The 24,618-nt window shown below is 41.1% G+C and overlaps 1 protein-coding gene across 20 annotated transcripts in view; it reads left to right on the forward strand.

Moving 5' to 3' along the window:
- The first annotated feature begins 17,827 nt into the window (after nt 1-17,827).
- The window catches only part of elna (elastin a), a 53,819-nt gene continuing 47,028 nt past the window's right edge, over nt 17,828-24,618 (forward strand). For 18 of the 20 annotated variants that reach the window (XM_080288959.1, XM_080288960.1, XM_080288969.1 and 15 more), the window contains exon 1: nt 17,836-18,129. In XM_080288959.1, the coding sequence (XP_080145085.1) occupies nt 18,054-18,129 (76 nt within the window). In that variant the 5' untranslated portion in view covers nt 17,836-18,053. Of the gene's footprint in view, nt 18,130-24,618 lie in introns of all 20 variants that reach the window. The other 2 variants (XM_080288978.1, XM_080288977.1) reach the window with 2 other exon arrangements.

Genomic DNA, 24,618 nt, shown 5'->3' on the forward strand with positions numbered 1-24,618 from the left:
AGCTTGCAAAGAAAAGCATCTGGACTTCTTTAGACTTTAAAGAAGTCCAGACGTTTTTCTTTGCAAGCTCCTTTGACTATCTCACAGAGTGGTTAATGTCCCTTTTTCATACACTGCTACTAATACAAGGGGTCCTAAAATCTTATTTTCACAGGTCCAGTGTTTTTTGGGGGTTTGACAATTCATGCATTCAACAATAACAGTAATCAAGAGTTCCCATTTTTCTTTTATATAAACATGACCCAGAGATTCAGATCTAAAATATAAATGGCAAAAGGGCCAAGAGAAGAGTAGAGTCTGTGGGAAAACAGGACTCTGCAACACATGAGTATAGAAATAAGAAAAAAAGGACTGGGTCATAGCAAATATACAAAAAGGCATGCCACACGGATGGACAAAAATATGAAAGCGGTAAGGAAATACACAAATATAGCACCACAGATAGAGAGCACTGATGTCACAGCGTGGCATCTGTGCTCTCTAACTTGAAGACGGTATCCTGCTTGTGTATGTTAAATCTAACTTTACTCTTTCTTAACTGTTTATCTGTCAGTTCAATTCAACTGTAGTTATATAGCGCAGCAGTCACCTCAGGGGGCTTTACACTGTAAGGTAAAGAGCCTGCAATAATGCAGAGAAAACCCCCAACAATGAACAATCAAACCCCAAACTCCCTCTGAGCAATCATTTGGCAACAGTGGGGCGGAAAAACTCCCATTTAACATGAAGTACCTCAGCAGCACGGTGGCACAGTGGTTAGCAATGTTGCCTCACAGCAAGGTCCTGAGTTCTATTCCACCATCAGGCGAGTCTTTCTGTGTGGAGTTTGCATATTCTCCCCATGTTTGTGTGGGTTCTCTCTGGGTACTCCGACTTCCTCCCACAATCCAAAGACAGTTAGTGGGGATAGGTTAATTGGAATCGAAATTGCCCATAGGTGTGAATGTGGCTGGGATAGACTCCAGCCTCCCCACGACCCTGGGAAGGATAAGTGGCAGAGATTGGATGGATGGAACCTCTGGCAGAACCAGGCTGAGGGAGGGGCGGCTATCTGGCAGTCGGTTCACACCGAGGGCCAATTACAGTAAGTATCACCAATCAAGATAACATCAATTACTTGTAAATATGGGAAGATTCAGACAGTGATAGCATCTGAACTCAAGAAGGAAGGTCCCCAGCCAATTCAAACCCAGGAAAGTCTTGCTGTGAGGTGACGATGCTAACCACTGCACCACTGTGGTGCCTATGGACACCTTAAGAGTTTCATGTTGCAAAGCTCAAATAATATCAAACTGGTTTCTTGAACATGACACTGTACTTGTTGAATTTACGAGTTTATTAAGACAGTTCTGAGGGGGTCCAACTAAAATGAGTGTAAGTAATCACTGTCTGACAAAAAAAAATTTTCATAATGAGATACAAATAAAAATGCTAATTTAAATGTTAATTTAAACCTGATGAGACATGTCTGCCCTCTTCAAAATTTCATGTACCATAAAAGGAGGGTGTGTTTAAGTCTGTAATGCTTATTCAAAGTTGATGGCCATCATTCAGTGTGTTGATCCTGGAATCTGGTTGCAGTGATTCAGTGTGCTATTATTTCATTAAGCACCATTACATCTGAGTCATTTTTACTTGGATAGATGTCTTTTACTACCATATTTGTTATGGTAAAACATTAAAAGTGTTTGCAGTTCAGTTCAAGTTTTGGAACTTTCTTCATAAAGAAGAACAACAAAATAGAGTATTTAAAACTTATTGTGGTGTTTTAAATATAATCATTAGTTTCAGTTACTTGTTGTCTTTTGGAGGACCTCTGAATTGCACTGATATGGTATCCGTAGTATATTGTTTATTGCAGTTTTAGTGGCTTTTTTAGAGTGAGTCTTAATGTCAAAGTGCACCGTTTGCCCAGTTCTCAGGCCATGTGCTTACATGTGCTTACCACATGCTCCTTACTTGTGCAGCCAGAAATGGTCGTGAGCTGAAGCAAACAAATGACTAGTTAAGAAATTCTAAATGTTAAGCAAGCGAAAAACACAGAGATTACTTTTGTCAGGAACTGCAGTCAAGTACAGGGTCGAATAAAATTTAGCTGCCACGCTGCATTTACATTGGACTGAAAGTCGAAATTGAAACTTTAGTGCGGTGTTAAGTTGATCCAGTTTTTTTTCTGGATATGCAAGGAGGAAAGTGTTTTCTGATATATTATCCACAGGACGACCTGTTGCTGTAGCTTTGTTTTGGTTGGAGAGAGTAGATTTCACTTTCCTGTGTCATAAAGACGGCTCCTTGGTGCCTTTTTGGCTTGTAGATTCCAGCTGTCCTGTTGTGCGTTGTTGTGTATAAGCAGTAATGTATGTTTCAGGGTTTCCTGCTTTTTTGTTTGTTTTAGGGGTGTTGTTTACACTTCAGTTATACATTATCATTGATATAATCCAGTTGATTTTCTTTCACAGAATTTAGTTTAAAGGAATAACCCTATTACATTACCATTGTTATCATTGGGTGTATTTCGTTAGTTTGTCAGGAATTTCCAGCCTGCTTTGCTTAGTGTCAAGTAAGGTAAGTGGATAAGGAGATGGTGGTGTATTTGGTTGCAAAAACAAATTTCCTCAGTGACTCGAGTTCAGTAAATGGAAGATTCCTTTTGATTGTTTATAAGACCCCAAATCTTTTTGTAAAGTGTCTCCTTTCAGGGTGTGACCCGGTTTGACTTTCTGTGAGATCCTGCTGGCTTATCTAGGGAAAGGGACCGTTTGCCAGTCTTTCCTCCGAGGGTGTTTATGATAATGGTATTAATTCATGTTTGCACACTATAGTACTTAGTACTTATCGTATCTGAGCTCCCTTCTCTGGTTCCAACAGTTCCGTTATGGAGGAAAAAAGGAAGTCCTAACAATGTTAAGGAAGTGTGTTGGTATGCCTGTCGGAAATGAGCGTCAGTGCTCTTAATTGAACCGAGAGATGCGGGGTAAACTAACTGCAACTAAATTTCAGTGGGTGGGGGTTTAAGTTGGGAAAACTTGGTGAAATGCATGGGAATGGTTATATTTTTGGTCTCACTTAATTGGTTTTCCCATGCCTTAGGTACAACAACATTTTGTTAACATGTCAACTTAATGTTTATGGTATCCTAAGCATTTCTTTTGCTGGGCACCATCTGACATGGTGAAAAGTTGTTTCATCAGCATGTCATATTGCCCGTGTACTCTGCTGCCTTCACTCTCTCTCACTGTGAAGTGGCACACTGCCTGATTTCTGTCCCCAAGTCCCAAAGAAAGCCTGAGAAATTTTCTGATAAGGCAGAAATAAAACAATCTACAAATATGTAAGCGTCACTTCTCACTGTGAAGGGATATTGGCTTACAATGCCAGGACTTTCTTTTCTTTTCTTTTACATGTTAGATAGAATAGATAGGTCTTTTAGGTGATGCCCGTATCAGTATTTAATGTGAGTGATTGATGCTGTAATGTTTATTATTTCAAACCAAGCATGTAGATCAATTTGCCTTTGGCGAGGGTATACAGTGCAAGCTCCCTATATTTGTTTTGTGTATTATTCTTCCGATTTTATTTATGCTTGTTTGCTTTTTGATACTTACTGTGATTTTTTTTACTCTGTTGCTTTTTTTGGCTGTCTTTGCTCACTATGGATGGTTTCACTTTCATCAGCTTCTAGAGTTCTTTTTCTCCTGAAACTCTCGCCTGGACCTTTATCTGTTTTGTTAAGTTTTGTGACTCCTATAATGACATAAAGTTGTTTTAATTTGTTATAGTTTTTGGAGTTACTAATCATGAATTTTGTCACTGACCTTTTCTCTAGTTCCACCATGTTAAGCTTTCTTCTATGTGAATTTTCTACTACAAATCAATCACAACACCTCACTTCGAACTTAACCGTGAGCAGACATTTTGCGGGCAGCTGCTCATGCCACAAATGGGCACATTTCTTATTAACATTAGGTTGCACACAGAGGCACACCTTTTTACTTACATGTACATACTTATTGATTTCAACACCCATTCAGTCATGCAAATATCTATCAGATCAAAAATTTACTTCAAATTTCAACAAAGTTGTCATGAACCGAAAGGCTGGGAGACAGAGACTGTCCAAGTAAGGTGAAGCCAGGGTTGGAACTCCACTGAATGAAGGGAAGACAGAACCTAAATCACACAAGGAAAACCATGAAGGGTAAACGTCATTTACCACCAAGAAGAGTAGCGCAAACTGGCGAGGAGGAGCCAGTTGAGTCAGCTTAAGTAGGTCTCCCGCTGATTGCTCACAGATGAGGCTCAGGTGAAGCAATGAAGTCTCCGCCCCCAAGGGATAGCTCAGCAGCCACAGAAGGAAAACCCCTCCAGGTACTCCCACGGACCATGACAAACACTGAGTTTACACAAATTGAGAATGAATATTTCTATACTTATTACAAGAACAAGCAATAACATGTCTTTTTTTGACATTGTGCTCCAACTGGCAAATTCAAATGTAATATTTCACATGATAAATAAGAGTTCATCTGTATTAAAATAACATATATGTAATATTTTAATATAAAGACTTGTTTCGGACTTTACGTTTCCCAATTTTGCTTTAAGTTATAAAGTTATTTTGTTGGAGAGTTTTCTCCAAGCACGACATCCCAGTGTATTTCAGACCCAGCAACACGCTCAGACAAAAACTGGTTCACCCGAAAGACAAAATGCCAAAACACAGACTTAACAATGTGGTGTATGCTGTACAGTGCAGCGAGGAATGCCCAGACCTCTACATTGGAGACACCAAACAGCCACTTCACAAGCGCATGGCACAACATAGAAGAGCCACCTCCACAGGACAAGACTCAGCAGTCCATCTGCATCTTAAGGATAAAGGACACTCTTTCAAGGATGCCAATGTTCACATTTTGGAAAGAGAGGACAGATGGTTTGAAAGAGGAGTGAAAGAAGCCATCTATGTCCACTGTGAGCGACCATCTTTGAACAGAGGCGGGGGTTTACGACACCAACTCTCTGCCATCTATAATCCAGTTTTGAGATCCCTTCCCAGACGTCTTAACGCCCACTCACATCCTGGGCCATCTAACCTCAGGAATTCGCATGATAAGGTGGGGCCAGGTTTCACAATGAACACACCCAAAACTCTGGCTGATTGGGACCCACACCCAGTTTCACACCTTGGCTCAGGCGATTAGAGGATCATCAGGGGGTCCTTTTGTCCCTCTGTGGGGGGTTACTCCCACTAGGTTTATATCTGGGACTCTCCACCATTTGACCTTAGAACTGAAGAAGCTTCTCGGATGAGAGGTGAAACGTCTTCAAGTAACTTAAAGAAGTCCAGACGCTTTTCTTTGCAAGCTCCTTTGACTGCAGATTATACAGTACAAATAAAATGTTCACGTTTCTCCAACGTTGTCTTCCCAACAGTTTCACTAACATCTACACTGGATGGCCAGGAAGCGTTCACAATGTCTTCTCGGGCACTTCTCCGGCGCTGATAATTGGCGTCTGTCTTGTGTCAGTGACGTAAAAGACGGATTTAATGCGACATGACCGTTCACACAGCAGTCGCTTTCTAAAACATCAGATATGTATCGGATTCAGTACCACATACGAAAGTGACCCAGATCGGATTTGAAAATATTGGATTTGTGCCGTTCACACTGTCACACCATGATCGGATATGGGTCGCACAGGGTCAAAAAAGTTGGATTTGATGCGCTTTCGCCTGCAGTGTGAACGTAGCCCAAGACCTGACCTGACACATAAACATAGACAAACAGGCACACACAGACACAAACATGCATTCCCACCCTCATGCACACATGTACAAATACTGAACACTAGCTCAACATGGAGAGACAAACAGAAATGAAGACTGTACACACACTCACACACCCCAAACATACTCTATACCCCCAGGGCCAATCCTACCCCAGACCCAGGAGATGTTTCCCTTTATTCTGGGGTGGAGACAAGCAGCAGGGAGGCACAGCATCCCAGACCCCAACCAGATGGCTAGTTCCTTCTCCCAGCCCCCTGCCCTAGATGGCAACCAAACAACAGGGGTGTGAAGACCCCATACCTCACTCCACCACTTCCTGGGTGCTGTTCTAAAGTGCATTTAAAACATGGGAGGGGCATGGTACCCTCTGCCAGATAGCAGCTGGGGTCAGCACGGCCGCTCCCGAGAACCCTCAATGTCTACATGTATTTAAACTTGAGAGCTGGGCACCAGCACCAGAGTGAGGTTGAATAAACAGACCATCCTCTGGACGCTGCTATAAGCTATACATTTTCACTGCTATGCAGATGACACCAAACTTTATCTATCCATGAAGGCAGATAACAGACACTAATTAGTTAAAATGCAGGAATGTCTTAAAGACATAAAGACCTGGAGGACCTCATATTTTCTGCTTCTAAGTTCAGATAAAACTAATCAAATCAGATTTCTACTCTGGATGGCCTCCAGTAACACTGTGAGGAATTCTGGTGTAGTTTTGTGGATATGTCTTCAGTGCAAATACTAAACAAATATGTAGGACTCCTTTCTTCCATTTGCACAATAGCTCCAAAATAATAATCAGGCCCCTTACCTTAACTTCCTAGGATGGCGTCCACATATGTGGACATCACATTTTGGGTTGTCTAGACCAAAATACAAAATTTTGCTCTACAAGGGCCTGATATCCACTTACGAGGACATTACTGCCACTGTTCTATCGAAATTTAAAACGAATGTCCTCATATGTGGATCTAATTTTTATCTGAAACAAAACTCAAATTAAAAAAAAATCTGGTAATTCTTTGTTTTTACATTCATCAGGTCCCAATCAGCCCAAATATCAAAGAGAAATTGAAAATGCATGCCATGATAGAGTTTGGGTCTTCGGAGGTTAATGAATTTATTTTATGATTTCACCCCATTAGAGTACTTCGCTCTCAGGCTGCAGGCTTACCTGAGGTTCCTAGAGTATTTAAAAGTAGAATGAGAGGCAGAACCTTCAGCTTTCAGGCTCATCTTCTGTGAAACCAGCTCCCAGTTTGGATTCGGGAGGCAGACACCCTCACTACTTTTATGCTTAGGCTTAAAACTTTCCTTTTTTATAAAGCTTATAGTTAGGGCTGGATCAGGTGACCCTGAATCCTCCCTTAGTTACATTGCAATATGCCTAGGCTGCTGGGCGCTATCCATGATGCATTGAGTATTTCTACTTTACTCACCTTTTTTCACTCATTGTGTTTATACACCTCTCTGCATTTAATTATTAATTATTATTCGTCTCTGGCTCTCTTTCACAGCTTGCATTTGTCCTGTCTTCCTCCTCTAACCCCCAATCATTCCCAGCAGGTGGTTCTGCCTGGTTCTGCTGGAGGTTTCTTCCTCTTAAAAGGGAGTTTTTCCTTCCCACTGTCATCAAAGAGCTTGCTCGTAGGGGGTCTTATGATTGTTGTGGTTTTCACTGTTTTCTTTGTATTATTGTAGAGTCTTTACCTTACAATATAAAGCACACTCAGGCAACAGATGTTGTGAGTTGGTGCTTTATAAAAAAAACTGAAATGAAATTGAATTGAACTGAAAATATATAATATATACAATAGATAGTTTTGTGACTGACACTTGGAGCTTGGATTTGGATGGCATATGTGTCTATGAAGGGTTGTAATATTTCATTAAGGTGGTGCACAAATTATCCAAACAGCAGAACATTTCAGCTACAGGTCACATGGGCACATGAGCTAAACTGACCCAATCAGAAAAAGAGAAGTGAACTTTAAATAAGTCTAACTCCATTTTTATAAACTATTGATCGGCTGCTATTACTTTACTTTTACTGGCTGTACTGACATGTTGGTGTAGTATTTTGATTTCATAACAGTGGCAAACAGACGAAGCAGCTTGCAGAGTCATAAAAACATAATTGCTCAGGGTTATAAAATATTAAGTAATTGCTGTCATGGGTCAAAATTGAAATTCAAATAGAAAATTATAAAACAGAAAGTGAAAAACAAAACTGACATGCAAAAGAGATGCGTAGCAAACAAGAGGCCAAAAGGGCAGGTGGTTGAGCACCACCTGGAGTCTGTGCACGTGCCTGCAAACAGCTCTGCACAACCCAAAGCTTTACACATGAACCAACTACGCAACTTTTATCTCTTTAAAAAGTTAAAAAGCAAACAATTGTCTCTGTGCTGAGTCAACCTCAAAGGATGTCATGATGAATACTTGTTTATTTTTCATTCTAACCCTGAATTTTGAAAAAGGTCCACCCATTTATCTTGTTACCCTGCTAATCAGAGAAACTTAGGTTACCTCTGTAATGATGCTGGTCTGGGCTTTACTTTACACCAGACTGTATATGCCTGTGAGACCTGTGTTGTGAATTTAATTATCACTGCCAAAGATGACAAAAAATGATACACAGAGATTTGAATGCTTTATTTGAGCCCTTGCAACGCTCACTGAAGGTTTGAGTCTTGAAGATTTGATGCCAAACATGAGTCACCCTGCTTCCTGGGTTGGCTCTTACCAGAAGTCATCAGTTTTCCCTGGGTGCCTGGGCTTAGATCTGATGTTCCCTGGATCTTGCTTCGTATGCAGAGCAATGTTAATTGCAGAGAAACAACATCTGGAGCATGGTCTGGATATGTGAGTGTCAAACTCTGGAGGTAGGCCAGAGTGTGTGTGTTTGCTGGTGACAACACAGGCCATTAATGTTTGTATGGCATCAGGGCATTTCTCATCTACCAGTCTGTGAGGCTGCACTCTGCAGTGTCCCACCTCAGAGAGAGAGAGACAGAAGACATGGGCTGGAAGAATGCCTTCATCTTGCCTCAGCACTGTGGTTTACTCTTTGTACGTCTTTTGCAGACTTAAAACAAACCGAGGGTGAATGAACATCAGACAAATCTGTACAGTGTCAGCTGCAGATTAAGAATGACCCACGCCACATAGCTAAACAACTTCACTCTGATTATCTCATGATGATGACGCCAGAGCTGATCCTCTGCAGCAAGATGTAAGCACTTAGCCAGTGAACAAAGGTTTATTGTACCAATGGAAGCCCATCTGTGGACAGTTAAACAGTGAGTGCCCTCATGCTCAAAGAAATATACAAGAAAACAACGGCATCTGTATCAGCACAGTGGTTGTTTGAACCTGAGATCACTGCAGGAAGCAAAACTAGTTCACTGAGGATGCCACCAGCATAGGTAATATGTAACTGTTTAGGGATGTTGAATTGCTTGATTTTTGAATATATACATGTCGCGTGATGTCCATGGGTGTACAATGGACAGTAAGTGGGTAGGGGCCTCAGCTTCATACAATTTACATATAATGCAATTAAGCTGGAAGCCATGAACCTCAACCTGTGCTTAATTTGTAGCAGATCCTGCTTTATTTTCTGGTGTCACTTTGGCTGATGTGCAAAATAAGAACATGGAAGAACAAAATGTAAGAAATGTTCCTTTTAGAGTTGTGGGATTGTGTTTTTATTACCTGCTAAAACTCAAACAAAACCAGACATTCAGAGCAAGAAACACTTTTGGCATAATTTCATTGACAGCCACCTTACACTGTGACTTATTTACCACTCTATGGCAGTGTTTCCCAACCTTTTGGAGCCACGGCACACATTTCACATTAGAAAAAAATCACAGGGCACACCATCAAACACCAATGTCACAAAAAGCTTATTGATAATTTTTCCCCTCGCACCGGGTATAGCGAAATTGGCTCAGTCTGTTCCCAGTATACATTTTTTGCTTTCTTCTGACCACTACTCATGCTAGGGCCTTCATCTGGGTTGGAATTTTCTCCAAGACCCAGGTCAGACTGACTACTTTTACTTTTCAAATACTGTTGTCTCACTCACAAAATGAGTATTATGTAATTTCCTCTTCATCTTCATCTGTTTTACTGGCAGTTGGCAACCCATTTAATCAGAGCAGGTAGCTGTACTGCCCTCTATTGGAAGAGAATGCAATTGTTCTGCCCATTTCTCACGCAGATCGGTGGAACCAGATCTTCTTCAGTTGAGATAAAATTGGTCTCTGGAATACTTTGTTGTACAGAAATGTTCAAGGCTCAGTGACTGCAAGGTATCCAGGTCCTTTGGCTACAAGACAAGGCCAAATCATTACCCCTCCACCACCGTGCCTGACCGTTGAGATGAAGTGTTTGCGCTGGTTTTTGCATTTAGCCAAAAACATGTTCAGGTGTAACTTTCAGGTAAAGCCATTCTGCCATATTCTTTTTAGAAAAAAGAGGCTTTCTCCTGACAACCGAGAGTCTGTTTGTAGTCTGTGCGCATTTTCACACCGATAGAATATTTACTCTGATCCAAATCAGTTGATAAGATGGTAAACTTGTAGATTTTTCCTGTGATTTGGTTTCTTTTCTTACAGAAAAAAAAAACTACAGGGGAACCAAAATATGTCACAACAAACCACATGACGACATTTAGTCAGCTTACTGATCAGATGTGTCTGGGGCAGGAGCAACAGAAGTAAATAAGATAACTCTTTATTTTCATTGCACAGTCATACTTAGTACAGTAGTACAATGAAACTGGAAAACTGTCCCATGTTGGAACTAAGCACAAGTAAACACAACAAAACACAACACAGTAAACTTTAAAGTAAACAAAAAGTTGAAAAAAAGGTATGAATAATAAATTAAATGAATGTCCACTGCACATTATTGCCCCCCAAAAAAAGTCCAAGCAGGTAGCTAATCAGGTTAGCTGTTAGCATTGATTAGGGCTATTGCTCTTTTGTAAAAGATTTCCTTGAGTCGGTTTGTCCCCGATCTCAGCAACCAGAACCTCCTGCCACACCTCCACCTTCAAATACAGAAAGAAGGTGCCGCCTTCTGGCTTAGTGGGCACATGGAGAATTTACATTACATTAATGTGCTAGCACCACTGACTGTGTACAGGAAGGTTTTTAGCTCAGACTTGCAGCATACATCTGTTGGCTCTGATCAGGTTCACACCATAAACGACCTGCTCTGGAATTCATTTGGAACTGGATCCAGACCACCTCCTCCAAAGTGTCTCGCTGCTTGTGTTTTGGTGCAATTATCATGTTCGCACCTGCCAAATAAACCACTATAAGAGGGAAAATGAAAGACCAATTTAAAAGGACTAAACACCACAGATGTGAAAACACCCTTAATAAAATGCTGCTCTTGGGTTTGTTGCAGTTGCTCTGACTATTGCACAGTCTGGCCTCTGGGTGAATTTGCCGGGACGTCCACTCTTCACACTTGCTGATAATTACTTAATCAAGTGCACCACCTGGCTGCTGGTTACCCTTTTAATTCCTAAGGAAGCAGTTTTCTTAGTTTTGAACAGAGCTGCAAAGTCCTGTGAAAACTTTTTGTCACGTGACTCTAGTTCTAAGTTGGTGAGTTTGTTTCTCAAACTCTAAACAAAGAAAACGTGCGGCATACACCCGATAAATGGTTTAGACTGAGGTGGATCACATTCTCAACATAAACAAGTCTCTGCAGATCTGGAGTTTGTTTGGAGATAACCTCCTCCAAAGCATCTTAGTGTGGTTGTTTTGGTCTGCACCCATGTTCACAACCGAACCACACGGGCACACACAAGGCCTGAAAGCAAGACCAACATAAACAGGCTAAACACTGCATGTGTGAAAATATCCTTAGATTAATCATCTCCAACAATGAGGTTATGTAATTATTGTGGTTTGTCTTTTTTTTTTTCTTTTAATTTCCTTGTTTGCTTATTTGTAAGCAGGATTACTCCATTATGGGTGGATTTGCGTTAAAACCTTTTTCAAAATTGAACATTTTGCATCATAGCTTCATCAACAAATATCAAATTTAAAGAAGGAAAAACTAAGAAAGTATCTAAATGTTCCCACAAAATTATCACTAACTAATCATATTCCATTTGGAGTCTCAGTAAGATGTGAAGTCTCAACTGCTCGTTGCTTTATAGCATCTATTATCTGTCTGTTATCAAATTCTGAGGAAAACTGAGGGAGGAAACTGGGTCAGTAAGTTTTGAAGTGGTGAATTTATTTGAATGCCTTTGACTAAATCTTCAGTTGGAATTTAATATACTAAAGTTTATATATAAAGTTTGTGTGCCTTCTTGGAGAGCCCTCAAAAGCTGACTTTACAGACTTTATTTCCTTTCTAGCAAAGCCAAAATTCAAAATGGATTATATTCCACGGCTTTGCCAACTGTAAAAGGTCTTTCCTAATCCTTGGTTAAGACAGTTTATTACAGTGTGAAAATCCAAATGCTGCAGTATGTTGAGCAATGCAATGTGACAAAGAGGATCCAAAGTCTCACAGAGATTTACACTGACAAATCAAAGGAAAAACCACATAAAGTGTCTCAGTAGTAAGGTGTCAGGAAACCACGTGCCACAAGAACTGCTTCAGCGCATCTTCGCATCGACTCTCTTGAATGCTACTGAAGGATGAAACTCCATCCTTCCAAAAAAATTTTTCCTTCATTTGGTTTTTTTGATGATCGTGGGTGAGGTCTGTCTAAAACACTGGCCCGAAGTCTCCCAGGGGTGTTCAGTCACTTGATGATCTGGTCATTTGTCAATTTCATATTCATCAAACAATTCTGTGACCTTTGTACCCTAAAGATTGAATCCAAAAGAGATCACTCCCATCAGGGCAGAAACATATTTTATTAGAGGATACAGTCATGTGAAACTTTTCACAAGGCTCCGTGCAGGCCTGTGAAAAGCTAAGTAAGCCCATGATTCATCAGCTTGTAGAACCACCTTTAGCAGCATTATCTTGAAGTAATCATTTTCTGTATGACTATCAGTCTCTCACATCATTACAGGGGAATTTGGGCCCATTCTTCTTTACAACAGTGTTACAGTTCATTGAGGTCTGTTTCAGTCAGGTTGAGGTCTGAACTTTAACTGGGTCATTGCAACACCTCGATTCTTTTTTTTCAGCTATTCTGTTATAGATTTCCTGCTGCACTTGGGATCATTGTCCCGTCTCGTGACCCAGTTTGGGCCAAGCTTTAGCTGTCGGACACATGGCTTCACATTTCACTCTAGAATACTTTGGTATACAGAGGAGTTTACGGTTGACTCAAAGACTGCAAGGTGTCCAGGTCTTGTGGTTGCAAAACAAGGCCAAATCATCACCCCTGTACCACTGTGCTTGACAGATAGTATGAGGTGTTTGCACTGATATGCTGTGTTTGGTTTTCTCCAAATGTGTTGCTGTTTATTATGGCCAAACATCTCCCCTTTGATCTCATCTGTCCAAAGGACATTGTCCCAGGCATCTCGTGGTTTGTTCAGAGAGAGAACAAAGCCTGGCAACATGTCCAAACAAGCCATACTTGCTCAGTTTTTTTCTCATTGCACTGTCATGAAATCAAACATGCTAACTGAGGCCTGTAGAGTCTGAGATGCAGCTCTTGGGTTTGTTGCAGTTTCTCAGAGGATTGCACACTCTGGAGAAACCGACCTTTGGGTGATTTTGCTGGAACATCCATTCCTGGGAAGATTTTGACATTGTGTTAACACACACCTGCATGCTCCAGACCAGCAAACTGCCAAAACTTCTGCTTTTATAGAGATGCTCCCGCCTGCTGATGATCAGTTAATCAAGTACATTTGATTAGCAGCACCTGGTTCCTATTGAGCCTCTTAATGCCTATGGAAGCAGAGAGGGAACATGTTCTTTTTCACATGACTGTAAATGAGTTGATTCCAAACAATTTGTACTATTTGCAGTGAACCTCTAAGTTTAGAAACTGACCCAAACCAGAACAATGTCCTCGACAGCATAACAGAACTTACACCATCATGGCGTCACAGGATTTGGGGTTTTCTTGAATTTGTCTGTAAGTGTGTAATTCTTAGAACATAATCATAAGGTGTTATTGAACAGCAACCTTGTCCACTAGTTATTCTTCACTGATCAATTTTCTTAATCACTGAGGATCTCTTGAGGTCTGGACTTCTTCCAGCTGTCAGTGAACAGGCTGAACAGGCTGCCTGCCCACCAGTTATCTTAATTGAAAAGCAACATTACAGTTACACAGTTGACCTAATTACATTACATTGCGGTGAGCCGAATTAGTGAATCCATGTCAGACTAGCTCCTGGAGATTGGCTACTGCGCTGAAAAACCATAAATTCTGGACAATTTTTCCTTGTGGAAAAAGCAAAGAGAAATCGCAGCTTGTTAACCCATCAGAGAAGCTGTTACAAAGAACCATTAAGTTCATTGTCTAATTAATAGCAGTGGGCTTTGCGTGACCTCTCATCAACCCTCACCAGAGTCCATGTTCAGTCTCAGCTCTTTTGGCAAAAACACCATCCAACTCAGCCCAAAGGAAGAATACCAGACATGAGCTAAAATAGACATTTAGTCTTGTGAATAAATTGAGAAAAACGAAGCTCTCATCCAGAATACACTTGTTTCCCAAACAGAGTAGTCAGCTGGGGTTTTTGGTTTGAAACCAAACATGGAACGAATACCGCCATGCAGAATGCAGGATTAGGTCAGTGTCGTCCTGATGTTTAGATTGTAATTAATGATTTACTTTAATCACAAGAGTTGAGAGCAATTTAAAACTTTCCAGGATCTTGACTGGAATAGACTGTTTTGGACTTGTTCTGTGTCTTTGATGAGTTTACCGAGGACAACACATGTTTTCATTTACTCTTGAAGTCTGACTTGATAGAGTGTATGATAGAGTGATATCCTAAGCATATATAAGTTGCCTTTTGTTATGAGAGGTGATGTGGGGAGCACTCCTTCAGGAAGATGGGCATAAATGGAAATTATTTCTAATTAGCTGAGAAATTGAAGCTGATCCATAACAGCATGACTCAACATCATAATTCAAACCAAAATATATACCTTGCCTTCATTCTGATCGAACCTGTAACAGCTGATATTGTTTGCATGCCTTACCTAACGTCAAGAAAATCAACACGAGGGAATATGAACATTAACGGGTGGCTGTCACTACTATGAAGGATACTGTGTATCTTGGAAGGCAAGACCCATTAGCATGCATGCAACAACCCAGTCTGTCAGGTTTGTGTCTGAGAGAGTAATGGCTTTGGCCGCAGCTCTCGCCAGTAAAAAAGTACCTCTGCTTAACCTCTTCCACTTAAAATCCAAAATATATGTCCCAGAGCAGAAAAAAAGAGATGCACAATGACAGCTTTGTCAGCAGTGAGGTGTTTTGTAAGTAATGGCTCGGCGTGCGGAGCCAAGATCAATCTGCGCACAGGTGTCTGGAGAGGATGTATCACGTTAGTGATCTAACAGTGGTAATGTTGTGTCTATGAAACACTCACAGTGTGACACAGTTAATGAGTGGGGAGGTAACAAAGTTTTTTTAAACTGATTTGTTGGCGTTGTATTTTTTTAAACCATGAGTAGAAAATACAGCGAGCTGTTTATCTGCTATATTTTCCCCCAAAGTAGTTTTTGTCACCTGCGCATTCAAAGACAAATACATCACCCACGTAAAAGTAATGATTTGTAAGCAAGATTTGTTGAGCTCAGCCGTGCAGGTGTTGCTAAATATGCTTAGGCAGGACTGACTGAGAAGGATTTGGTTTGAAGAAGTGGTGAAGTGTGAAGATGGATGCTCCAAGGGTCAAGTCAGTGAGATCCTTCTATTACAAAAGTGAAAACAGGATCCTATGAAATAAATGAGATAGAACAGTTGCCTCACAGCAAGAAGGTCCTGAGTTCAAGTCCACCATCTGCCCGGGGTCTTTCTGTGTGGAGCTTGCATGTTCTCTCCGTGTTTGCCTGGGTTCTCTCCAGGTACTTCGGCTTCCTGTCACTGTCCAAAGACATGCAGTTAGTGGGGTTAGGTTAATTGGTAACTCTAAATTGCCCGTAGGTGTGAATGTGAGTGGAAATGGTTGTCTGTCTCTATGTGTTAACCCTACGACAGACTGGCGACCTGTCCAGGGTGTACCCTGCCTCTCGCCCTAAGACAGCTGAGATAGGCTTTCACAGGTGGTTTTAAACTTCTTCTTAAATGTATTAACAGTGTAAATCAACCAATGTTAGTTCTACAACACCTTGGAGCCACAACCTCAAAAGCACCATTTCTCAGCCTGGACTGAGGACACTTTGGTCAGTAGACCTCAATGTCTGGCAAGTTACATAAGGATTATAAAGCTCACTGACACAGAACATTGACTGTGAAGAGTACAGAGAGTCCATCTATCAATCCATTTTCTTCTACTTATCCAATTCAGGGTCACAGGGAGACTGGAGCCTGTCCCCACTGCCATAGGGCGAGAGGCAGGGTGCACCCTGGAGAGGCCATCAGTTGGTCATGGGGCTAAAACAGAGAATCAAATAACCACTCACACCTATGAGCAATTTAGAATCACCAGTTAACCTAACAACACTAACTGCATGTTTTTGAACTATGTGAGAAAGGTTAGTACACAGGGAGAACCCACACAAACATGGGGAAAACATGCAAATTCCTCACAGAAAAGCGCTGGTCACATGGTGGATTCAAACCCAGAACCTTTTTGCTGTGAGAGAACAGTGCTAACCACGGTGCCACCATGCTGAGTTCAGGAAGTGATCACCAAAATCTTGAACTAAGCCTTAAACTTTGTCACATGAGCTAATAAGAAGCCTTGTAGCAGCCTTCTGGACCTTTTGTAGAGTGTAGGGTGATCCTTTTCCTTTTTCACAAAAGATCGAGTTAGTGTTGGATTGGGTGACCCTGTATCCTCCCTTAGTTACACTGCAATAGGCCTAGGCTGCTGGTGGCTTCTCATGATGCACTGAACATTTCTTCTTCTCCTTTTTCTTTTTCTATGCGTTTACACACCACTTTGCAGTTAATCATTAGTTATTATTTATCTCGGGCTCTCTTCCAAAGTGTGTCTTTTCTCCTGTCTTCCCCCCATCCTCTCTAACCAACAGGTGGATCCCCTTTCCTGAGAGTTTCTTCCAGTTAAAAGGGAGTTTTTCCTTCCCACTCTCGCCATTTGCTTGCTCAAATGAAATGGCGAGAGTGGCGAGACAGTCATTGTATGTCTATATAGATCAAACCAAACTGAACTGAATTTGATCCAGGGATGGTTTGCTCAGGCAATAAAATGTTTAAAAATAGGATCGTAGAAGACAACCAACTTATTTAGGTTGAACAGCTGATCAAATGTAAACCGACCAAAGTTATCAGGGGCACAAATAAAAACTTCACTATTTAAGGAGCACAATTACATCAACCCGGAAGCCTGACATTGACTGAGGTCCTCATGAACTTTCTGAGACATCGATTAGCTCCTAAGAAACATCATCCTTGACTTCTTCACACGGTGTCATCTTTGAGTGACGATTCCTGCCTTTTGCATCGCGGGTTGCCGGGCACAGCATGTTTCAGTTTCCCCAGCTGTTTTTTGAACCAGGGATGTTTTTAATATGTGGCTCTTATATTTGGTGGAAAGATGCTGACTCTTGCTGTGTTTCTTTTCACCCTCTATCCTCAGGTTTTTGTGATTGCTTGGTTAAAAGAGTTGCAAGATCGTGGCACTGCAAGTGTTGAAAAGCAACAAGCTGAAAATTAAAGCCACAGAGCGCAGGTAATTATCTGGGTTTGTTGTTTGCTCTTCCTCAGTCTGTAACAAATAAGTATGCTCTGTATCCGTGCAAATGCTTGGCAGTCAATTCAATTCCTTCTGGATGGGGGTCTTTCTTGCTCCCTCTCCCTCTCTGTATCTGCCTGTATGTCTCTCGCTCTCTCTCTCTCCCTCTCCTTGCTGGCAGGAGCGTCTGTGCTGCTGGCAGGAGTGACCAGAATAAAAACAGCAACACCAGACATAGACGAGGAAATAAAGCAAAGTGATCCACTGAACCAGAGTGTTTGCCCTCTCATAATTACGTTGAGCTTTTCCCTTTTTTCACCCTCCCCCTGCTTCTTTTTTTTTCATCACTCTTTGAGACTTCGGGGCTAGTGGTAATTAGCCAGAAGAGAATAAAACCAGCTGATCGGGAGAGGGGTGGTGCATTTTGGAGCGAGATGGCTAACAGAAACATTCTGTTGCTCTTCTGTGGACTCTTCCTCTTAGCACTGATTCAACCCTCTCTTCAAGGAGGTAAGTGCATAACCGCAGGTGAATGGAGTCATAATTATTGCTGCATCAATCAAAGGTTTAGAACAGGTGCAAAAAAGTTTTGTTCCTAAACTTAAAATCCTCAGTCATCAAAATGTCTGCTGATGCTTATTAGCCACAAGGCAGCAAGAAGTACATATAAAGGCTTTATATAATAACTAAAATTGATATTGTTTGCATCGGATGTTAAACTTTTGCAAAATAAAAATGTTAATTTAAAAAGAGCTCTGCATTATATTGCTTAGTATGCTTGGTTTGCTAATTTATTGATGACTGCTGCTCATTTGATTTTTATTAATTCCCACAATACAATCTATATAGAAAAGAGTTCTTATTTTATGTTTCATGTTCGCAAAAAGTGTGCACGTACATGCTGTCTATGACTTCACACTTCTGTCCCATGCATTTAAATATTAAGTTTTAAATGCCACATATTTATCTTAATGATTGCACTCCCCTATTGCATCATTATTATTGTGCAATCTAAAAGTAAACCATAACAAGACGCCCCTCAAGTCTCCGAACTCGCTTCACATGCATGTGTTTTAGTGCATTTCAAACACTTGAACTGGCTCCTGTGTGCACACCTATCCATATGCGTGCTTATGTTTATATGGCTGCAGATCCAATCCAAAAAATGTAAGAGGAGGCTCCAGCTGGCTCTTCTTTCTACTCAGGAAAAAACACATACTTCTGATTCACTCCTGATGAACTCCTGCGTTGGACAGAGTGAATGTGAGAGTGACTCTAAAAGCTTTCTGCAGCTCTTGTAGCATGTGTGTACAGAACCGAGGAGCTAGTTTCAAGTGCAGTTTGTCGTTGAGACTTATCAGTTTCAGACTGAAAGGGAGAGAGTTTGCCTCCCACTATCATTCAGCTAGTGAGTTTGCTTTCTCTCCTCTGCCTGCATTGCTTTGATTGCTTCTTAGTCTGGGATTTGGCTGAGATTCTGAGTTATTCAGTCCCCAACTGGAAAACATGTCAAGCATCTGGGACTGGGTATGCTGTAGTCCATTTGTTGTTGTATTTATTTGCTTAAAAGTTACAGCTGTTTATATTCCTTATCTCCCAGTGTCCAAGTGTACTTTTAGGTGCATTATGGCTATGCTGCTAGAGTCCTAAAATAAATATTTTGTCCATGTAAAGTCTCACTTTTTCTAGCTGTCTTCATCTGATTGTAGAATTTCTTTATCCGTTCTGCCTCATGGCACATCCATCATGTCTTTTCGGTGCCAGGCGCATTTCTATGGAGATTTTGAGATACTTTCATGAAAAATATATAGCAGGTAAAGGAGCCAGCAAATATCAATATTGGCTTAGCAGCGCAACTTTGATCTCAAGATGAGTGTTGAATCTATCCATTTCAAACATTTCTGTGGTGCTCAAACTAGTTCCATCTGTGTCTGTGCACTCTAACCTGAAAAAACCTTCTGGGCACAGTCCAAGGGTAAATTATCTGTGAGTAACACGAACCTCATTAACACCCAATCCACCCATTTAACGGTTCTGCCCAGAAAATGCCTCTTGTGCCTGACAAAGTCACGCTTTGAATTATGGTGGACTGACAACCCTCTCTGAATAACTTCAGTCAACAAATGTAAATGAGAAATGGTACTGGAGGAAACATACAGTTACTATAGTTTGTTTGTTTGGATCTCCCTCATGTGATGAAAGAGGCGGACCAACTTGAAGCTTTTTAAACAATGCGTCCTATAGAACACTAGCTATGGTTTTAAGTATCTCAAGTACCTCAGTCCATATGTTGCATTCACACAGACCATAAAACAATTTAACTGGCCTGTGCCACGTTTTGAGCTTGGCTTCAAGGACAAACAAGGACAGAGTTAATGGCACAACTCTGATTGGCAGGACATGGCTCTGAGCTCTGATAAAAAGGGGGGGGGGGGGGGGAAGTAGTTTTCTTCCTTCAAAGTGTCCAAAGAATTCAGGAGTTTGGGATTTTTTTTTTTTCTTTAGTGCTACTGGAAGCCAGTTCCACTCATTTGGCATTAGTCATGATCAGCCTCGAGGAATATAATACATTAATCGGTGCCAGTCGCCTGGCTCTAGGTGAACTTAAATGCATTGCAGAGTGGACTGCCATGCAAAAGCCAAAACACCAGTGTTGACATGCAGCAGTACCTGAGAGTTACTGGTGGGTACCTAAACTCGATGCACTACTTTATTGGTAGCATGTGCTGTGAACACTTCTTTGGCTTTAATCCCTCCTCTGGTGGGGCGGGTTGCCAACCACAGTATACTGGATTAATGTGACATATAGGTGCTCCCAGCGCTCAACAGCTCTACTCTGCAATTACTGAAGCAGTCTATTTGAAGTACCGTCTGAACAAGATGCAGATTTTTTGGTGGCGGGGGGGAGATTTTTCCAACAAGGTTCTTCTTCTGTTTCTCTCTAGCTGGAGCCACACAAGCATTTTAATTTGTTGACGTTGAGCGGTTTGGTGTAATTTCCAGCAAGGTGACTTCATTCAGTACACATTTGGATAGAAGCTGTTTAGTTACAAGCACTGATTGGTTTGTTATTGTGAAAGAACTTTTATTCCATGTATACATGTCCCACTCTGGCGCATTTCCTGAGAAAGTGTTAGGGAATTGTACAATTCCATCCATGTTTTACATCAAAGAGGTTTTGCAAAGTCACTCTCTGCATCAAAGCACAAAGCACGGAGCGATTACTAACATGTTGGCTTTCCTATCGCTCTTTCTTTTTTTTCTTTTATCATAACTACTGTTAAGAAGGTTACACAAATCGGAGCAGAGGTTAGGGATGGATGAGTTGTTTTAATACGCATTATGTAATTTGAAGAATAATGCACTGCTAATATCCAGGGAACAACCTCTTAGTTCTTGCACTTCTTTTTTTTCACTACCAGTCTTGACTTTATAAACCCAGCACACAGTTTAATGGAAACCAATTCTTTCTCTGACTCACTGCTTTGCAAACCCAATGTGTTACGATTTAAATGCCTACAGATTTTGGATAGTAGTCACTTCTCACCACTGCTACAAAAACATATCAATAATTTGTTTAGCTCTTACTCTTTGTGTGTAAATGTCAGTCTGAGCATCTTCCAGTCAGATGTTTGGTCTGCAATCGAGGAGTGCCAAGTGTTCAACAAAGAGGCACATTATCTCTGATGATTCATTCCAGCCACTATGCAAGCAGCCCTCACCAGGCTGCGAGCTGGTAGGTGCAATCTTACCGGGCCAGCAATCTGAAGTGGCTCCAGTCAGGAATTTTTTCATCTTCAGCCGCCACAGCTGATGTCCAACTTCTTCTTTTAGGTTTACAACAACCTTCTTTTAGGTTTACAACAAACACCACAACAGCACTATTTTTTATTTAAAAAGACACAAAAGAGGATGAGCTGATGAGGAAAAAATGGAAATAAACTATAATTTTAATCAAATGCATCACATGAGGTTAATCAAAATCATCAAAGTCCTCTGCGGTGAAACAATGTATCCTGTGTTGTGATTGATGTTTTTTTTTTTTTTGGGGGGGGGGGGGGGGGGGTAAATGTCAGCATGTCTATAAAAGCAGAAGTTTTTTCAGTTTGCTGGTCTGAAGCATTCAGGTGTGTGTGTTAACACAATGCCATCTTCCAGCATTGTGATCAGTTCCAGCAAGTTAACACCAAGGACAGCCTGTGCAATCCTCAGAGAGACTGCAACAAACCCAAGAGCAACATCTCAGACTGTACATGCCTCAGTTAGTACATTCAATGTTAAAGTTTCAGACCTGAACAGCTTAGGTTTACAGGTCTGCAAACCATAATGCATGGCGCCACGTTTGGTAAAACCCAAACACAGCTATCAGCACAAAAATCACAGTCCTGGTGGAAAGATGATGATTTTAGCTTGTGTTGCAACTACTGAGCCTGGGCACCTTGCAGTCACTGAGTCGACCATGAACTCCTCTGTACAACAAAATATTCTAGAGTCAAATGTCAGGCCGTCTGTCCGACAGCTAAAACCCATTATTTCACTAGCTGGACCCACGTCCTGATTTTAAGTTTGACAGCATTTTAGTATGTAAAGGTGAATGCTTGGACATGAATTGAGCTGCAATTTGGGGAAAGTCTCGAAGGGGACTGGCTGCTGCTCCTGGGCCTGGCAGATCCCCATGTACTAAATAGAAGTGAAGAAGTTAAAGAATTGAAAAGGTAAGGGAGGGTGGGGCACATAAACGAGAATGAACAGCTTGTAGAACTGGGAGAACCTATATAGATGAGAACTGGAAGGAGCATGTTTGGAGGCGTGGTCCCGCTCCTGAAATTCCGATACCTAATCTCCAATTGACCATGCAACAGGACAGTGATCCCAAGCACAAAAGAATGGAAACAAAAGTGTTGCAATGAGCCAAAGTCTATGCCTAAACATGACTGAAATGCTGCGGTGGGTCCTGTGAAAACCCTCCTTTTCATTACTTTATAGGGGATTTCTTTGCAAAGCACAACACATTTTGAGAAACAAAACTTTTTCATATCTTAAACTACATTTTATAATAATAATAATAATGGATTGGATTCCTATAGCGCTTTTCAAGGCACCCAAAGCGCTTTACAATGCCACTATTCATTCACTCTCACATTCACACACTGGTGGAGGCAGCTACAGTTGTAGCTACAGCTGCCCAGTTAGTTGGTACACTTCACAGTGGTGTTATGTTCAGGTGTCCCATCAGTTAACTTGGTTTTTACCAAGTCAAAAGAAATGCAGGGGACACATTTTGGAACATTGCAAACAGTGGATAATGATTTTAGTCATTTATGGTCCTTTTAACATTTCATTTGTAACTCTGTATCAACCAGTGGAACCAACAATCACATAAATCAGATTTTGGAGGGGAGTCACAACATGAACAACTTGTTCCATTAGCTTGTAGTGATTTCACATGGTTGATGGTTATCTCCAACCACGGCCCAGTTTCCTCCGTAATGCTCACGCTTACAATCCTCACACAGGAGAGCCCACAGCAGCTGCTCCAAACCCATGTTTGGTTTCAAAGGCATGACTTTCCTAATCTTGTAATGATACCCTGTCAGCTTCCAGTAGAAAGCTACACTAGAGCCACCAGAAGGTGAACCCTGACAGGACTGAAATCTGGTCTTGTGAGTTGTTAAAATTCTGCTCACCACATGCTTATGTTTCGCTTCAATCACTGAAACAAGATGGGAAACCGTAGAAAGGGAAGTTGAAATCATTTGGGGGTGAGACTAACATAGATTTTAACTTTGAAAATTTTCATTTTCTGAACTGCTTCTCACATTTTTCCAACATGCTTTGGAAAATAGTGCAAAAATAGTGGAATGACTGACTGATTGGCCAGCTGTCATGTGTCTGATAACAGGAGATGTAAGAGTGCCAGGAACCGCAGTGTTTGCTTCACTGCAGTGCTCCTTGGGTTGCGCTACGAGAGCTTTCCATAAAGAGAGAACCAAACCTCCTCTTCTGGGACAGCGGTTTTGGATACATGATGTGAATACAGCAAACAGCTGCTAGTTTGCCAAAACATTTTGAAATTTTATCTAAAGCGATAGAAATACAGGCGCAGAATCGTGTAAATGTGATGTAAACACTGTCCAGATCTGCCAATACTTCACAAACTATGCACTGTGAACACAATGGTAATGGCTCTGTAAGCCTTTTACAAAGGGAATGCCTTCATTAACTGTTTACGAGGTCACGTGTGTGTGTGTGTGTGTGTGTGTGTGTGTGTGTGTGTGTGTGTGTGTGTGTACTCACACACGTAAGCGTGTTTTTCATGCACAAGTCAGGCAAATTGCTCAATCAACTCCAAAGACCAATTATTAAACAGCCACAGCACAGGGTCAGGGAAATGTCACATTACTCACCCAGCTTGTTGTAAATGAAGTAAGACTAAGATCTTTCAAAGAGCAATTGTAAAAACTGCCATTAACTTGGGTGGTACTATGGAAAAAACTGTCATTGGCTTTGGTTTGATTTAGTAACAAAACAAGATCTGACTTACAATTTCCTACCTTCACTACGAGCCAGTCATTATTTTTGGGCCCAGTAACCCATATCCTCATAAAAATCAAGTGTGTAAGCCAGTGTACATTTTCCACTTAGGCTATAATATGTGATAAATTCATGAATTACAATGGAAGGCTTTGCTGCCAGTTTTGATGCTCAGGCAATACATCAAATAAATTATCTTGCCAGCTGAACAGCTGATAAACATGTCACTTTTTAATTTCCAGGCTGACACTCAAAACATGACATTAGGCAAAGCTAAACATATCTGGATGTGGGCCTTTCCACTTGTTAGCTTGTGTCTAGTGAACTACGTCATTTTAATGAAACTCAAAACAAGGGAATTAGGCAAACCCAAAACACTACGTCCACATATGTGGACGCGTGTGAAAATGATTTCTATCTAAGCCTTCAGGCTTTTCACAGATTGTCCTCTTTGTTCTCCGTAAA

The sequence above is a fragment of the Astatotilapia calliptera genome, chromosome 14, assembly GCF_964374335.1.
Source record: "Astatotilapia calliptera chromosome 14, fAstCal68.1, whole genome shotgun sequence".
NCBI classification, from domain to species: Eukaryota; Metazoa; Chordata; class Actinopteri; order Cichliformes; family Cichlidae; genus Astatotilapia; species Astatotilapia calliptera.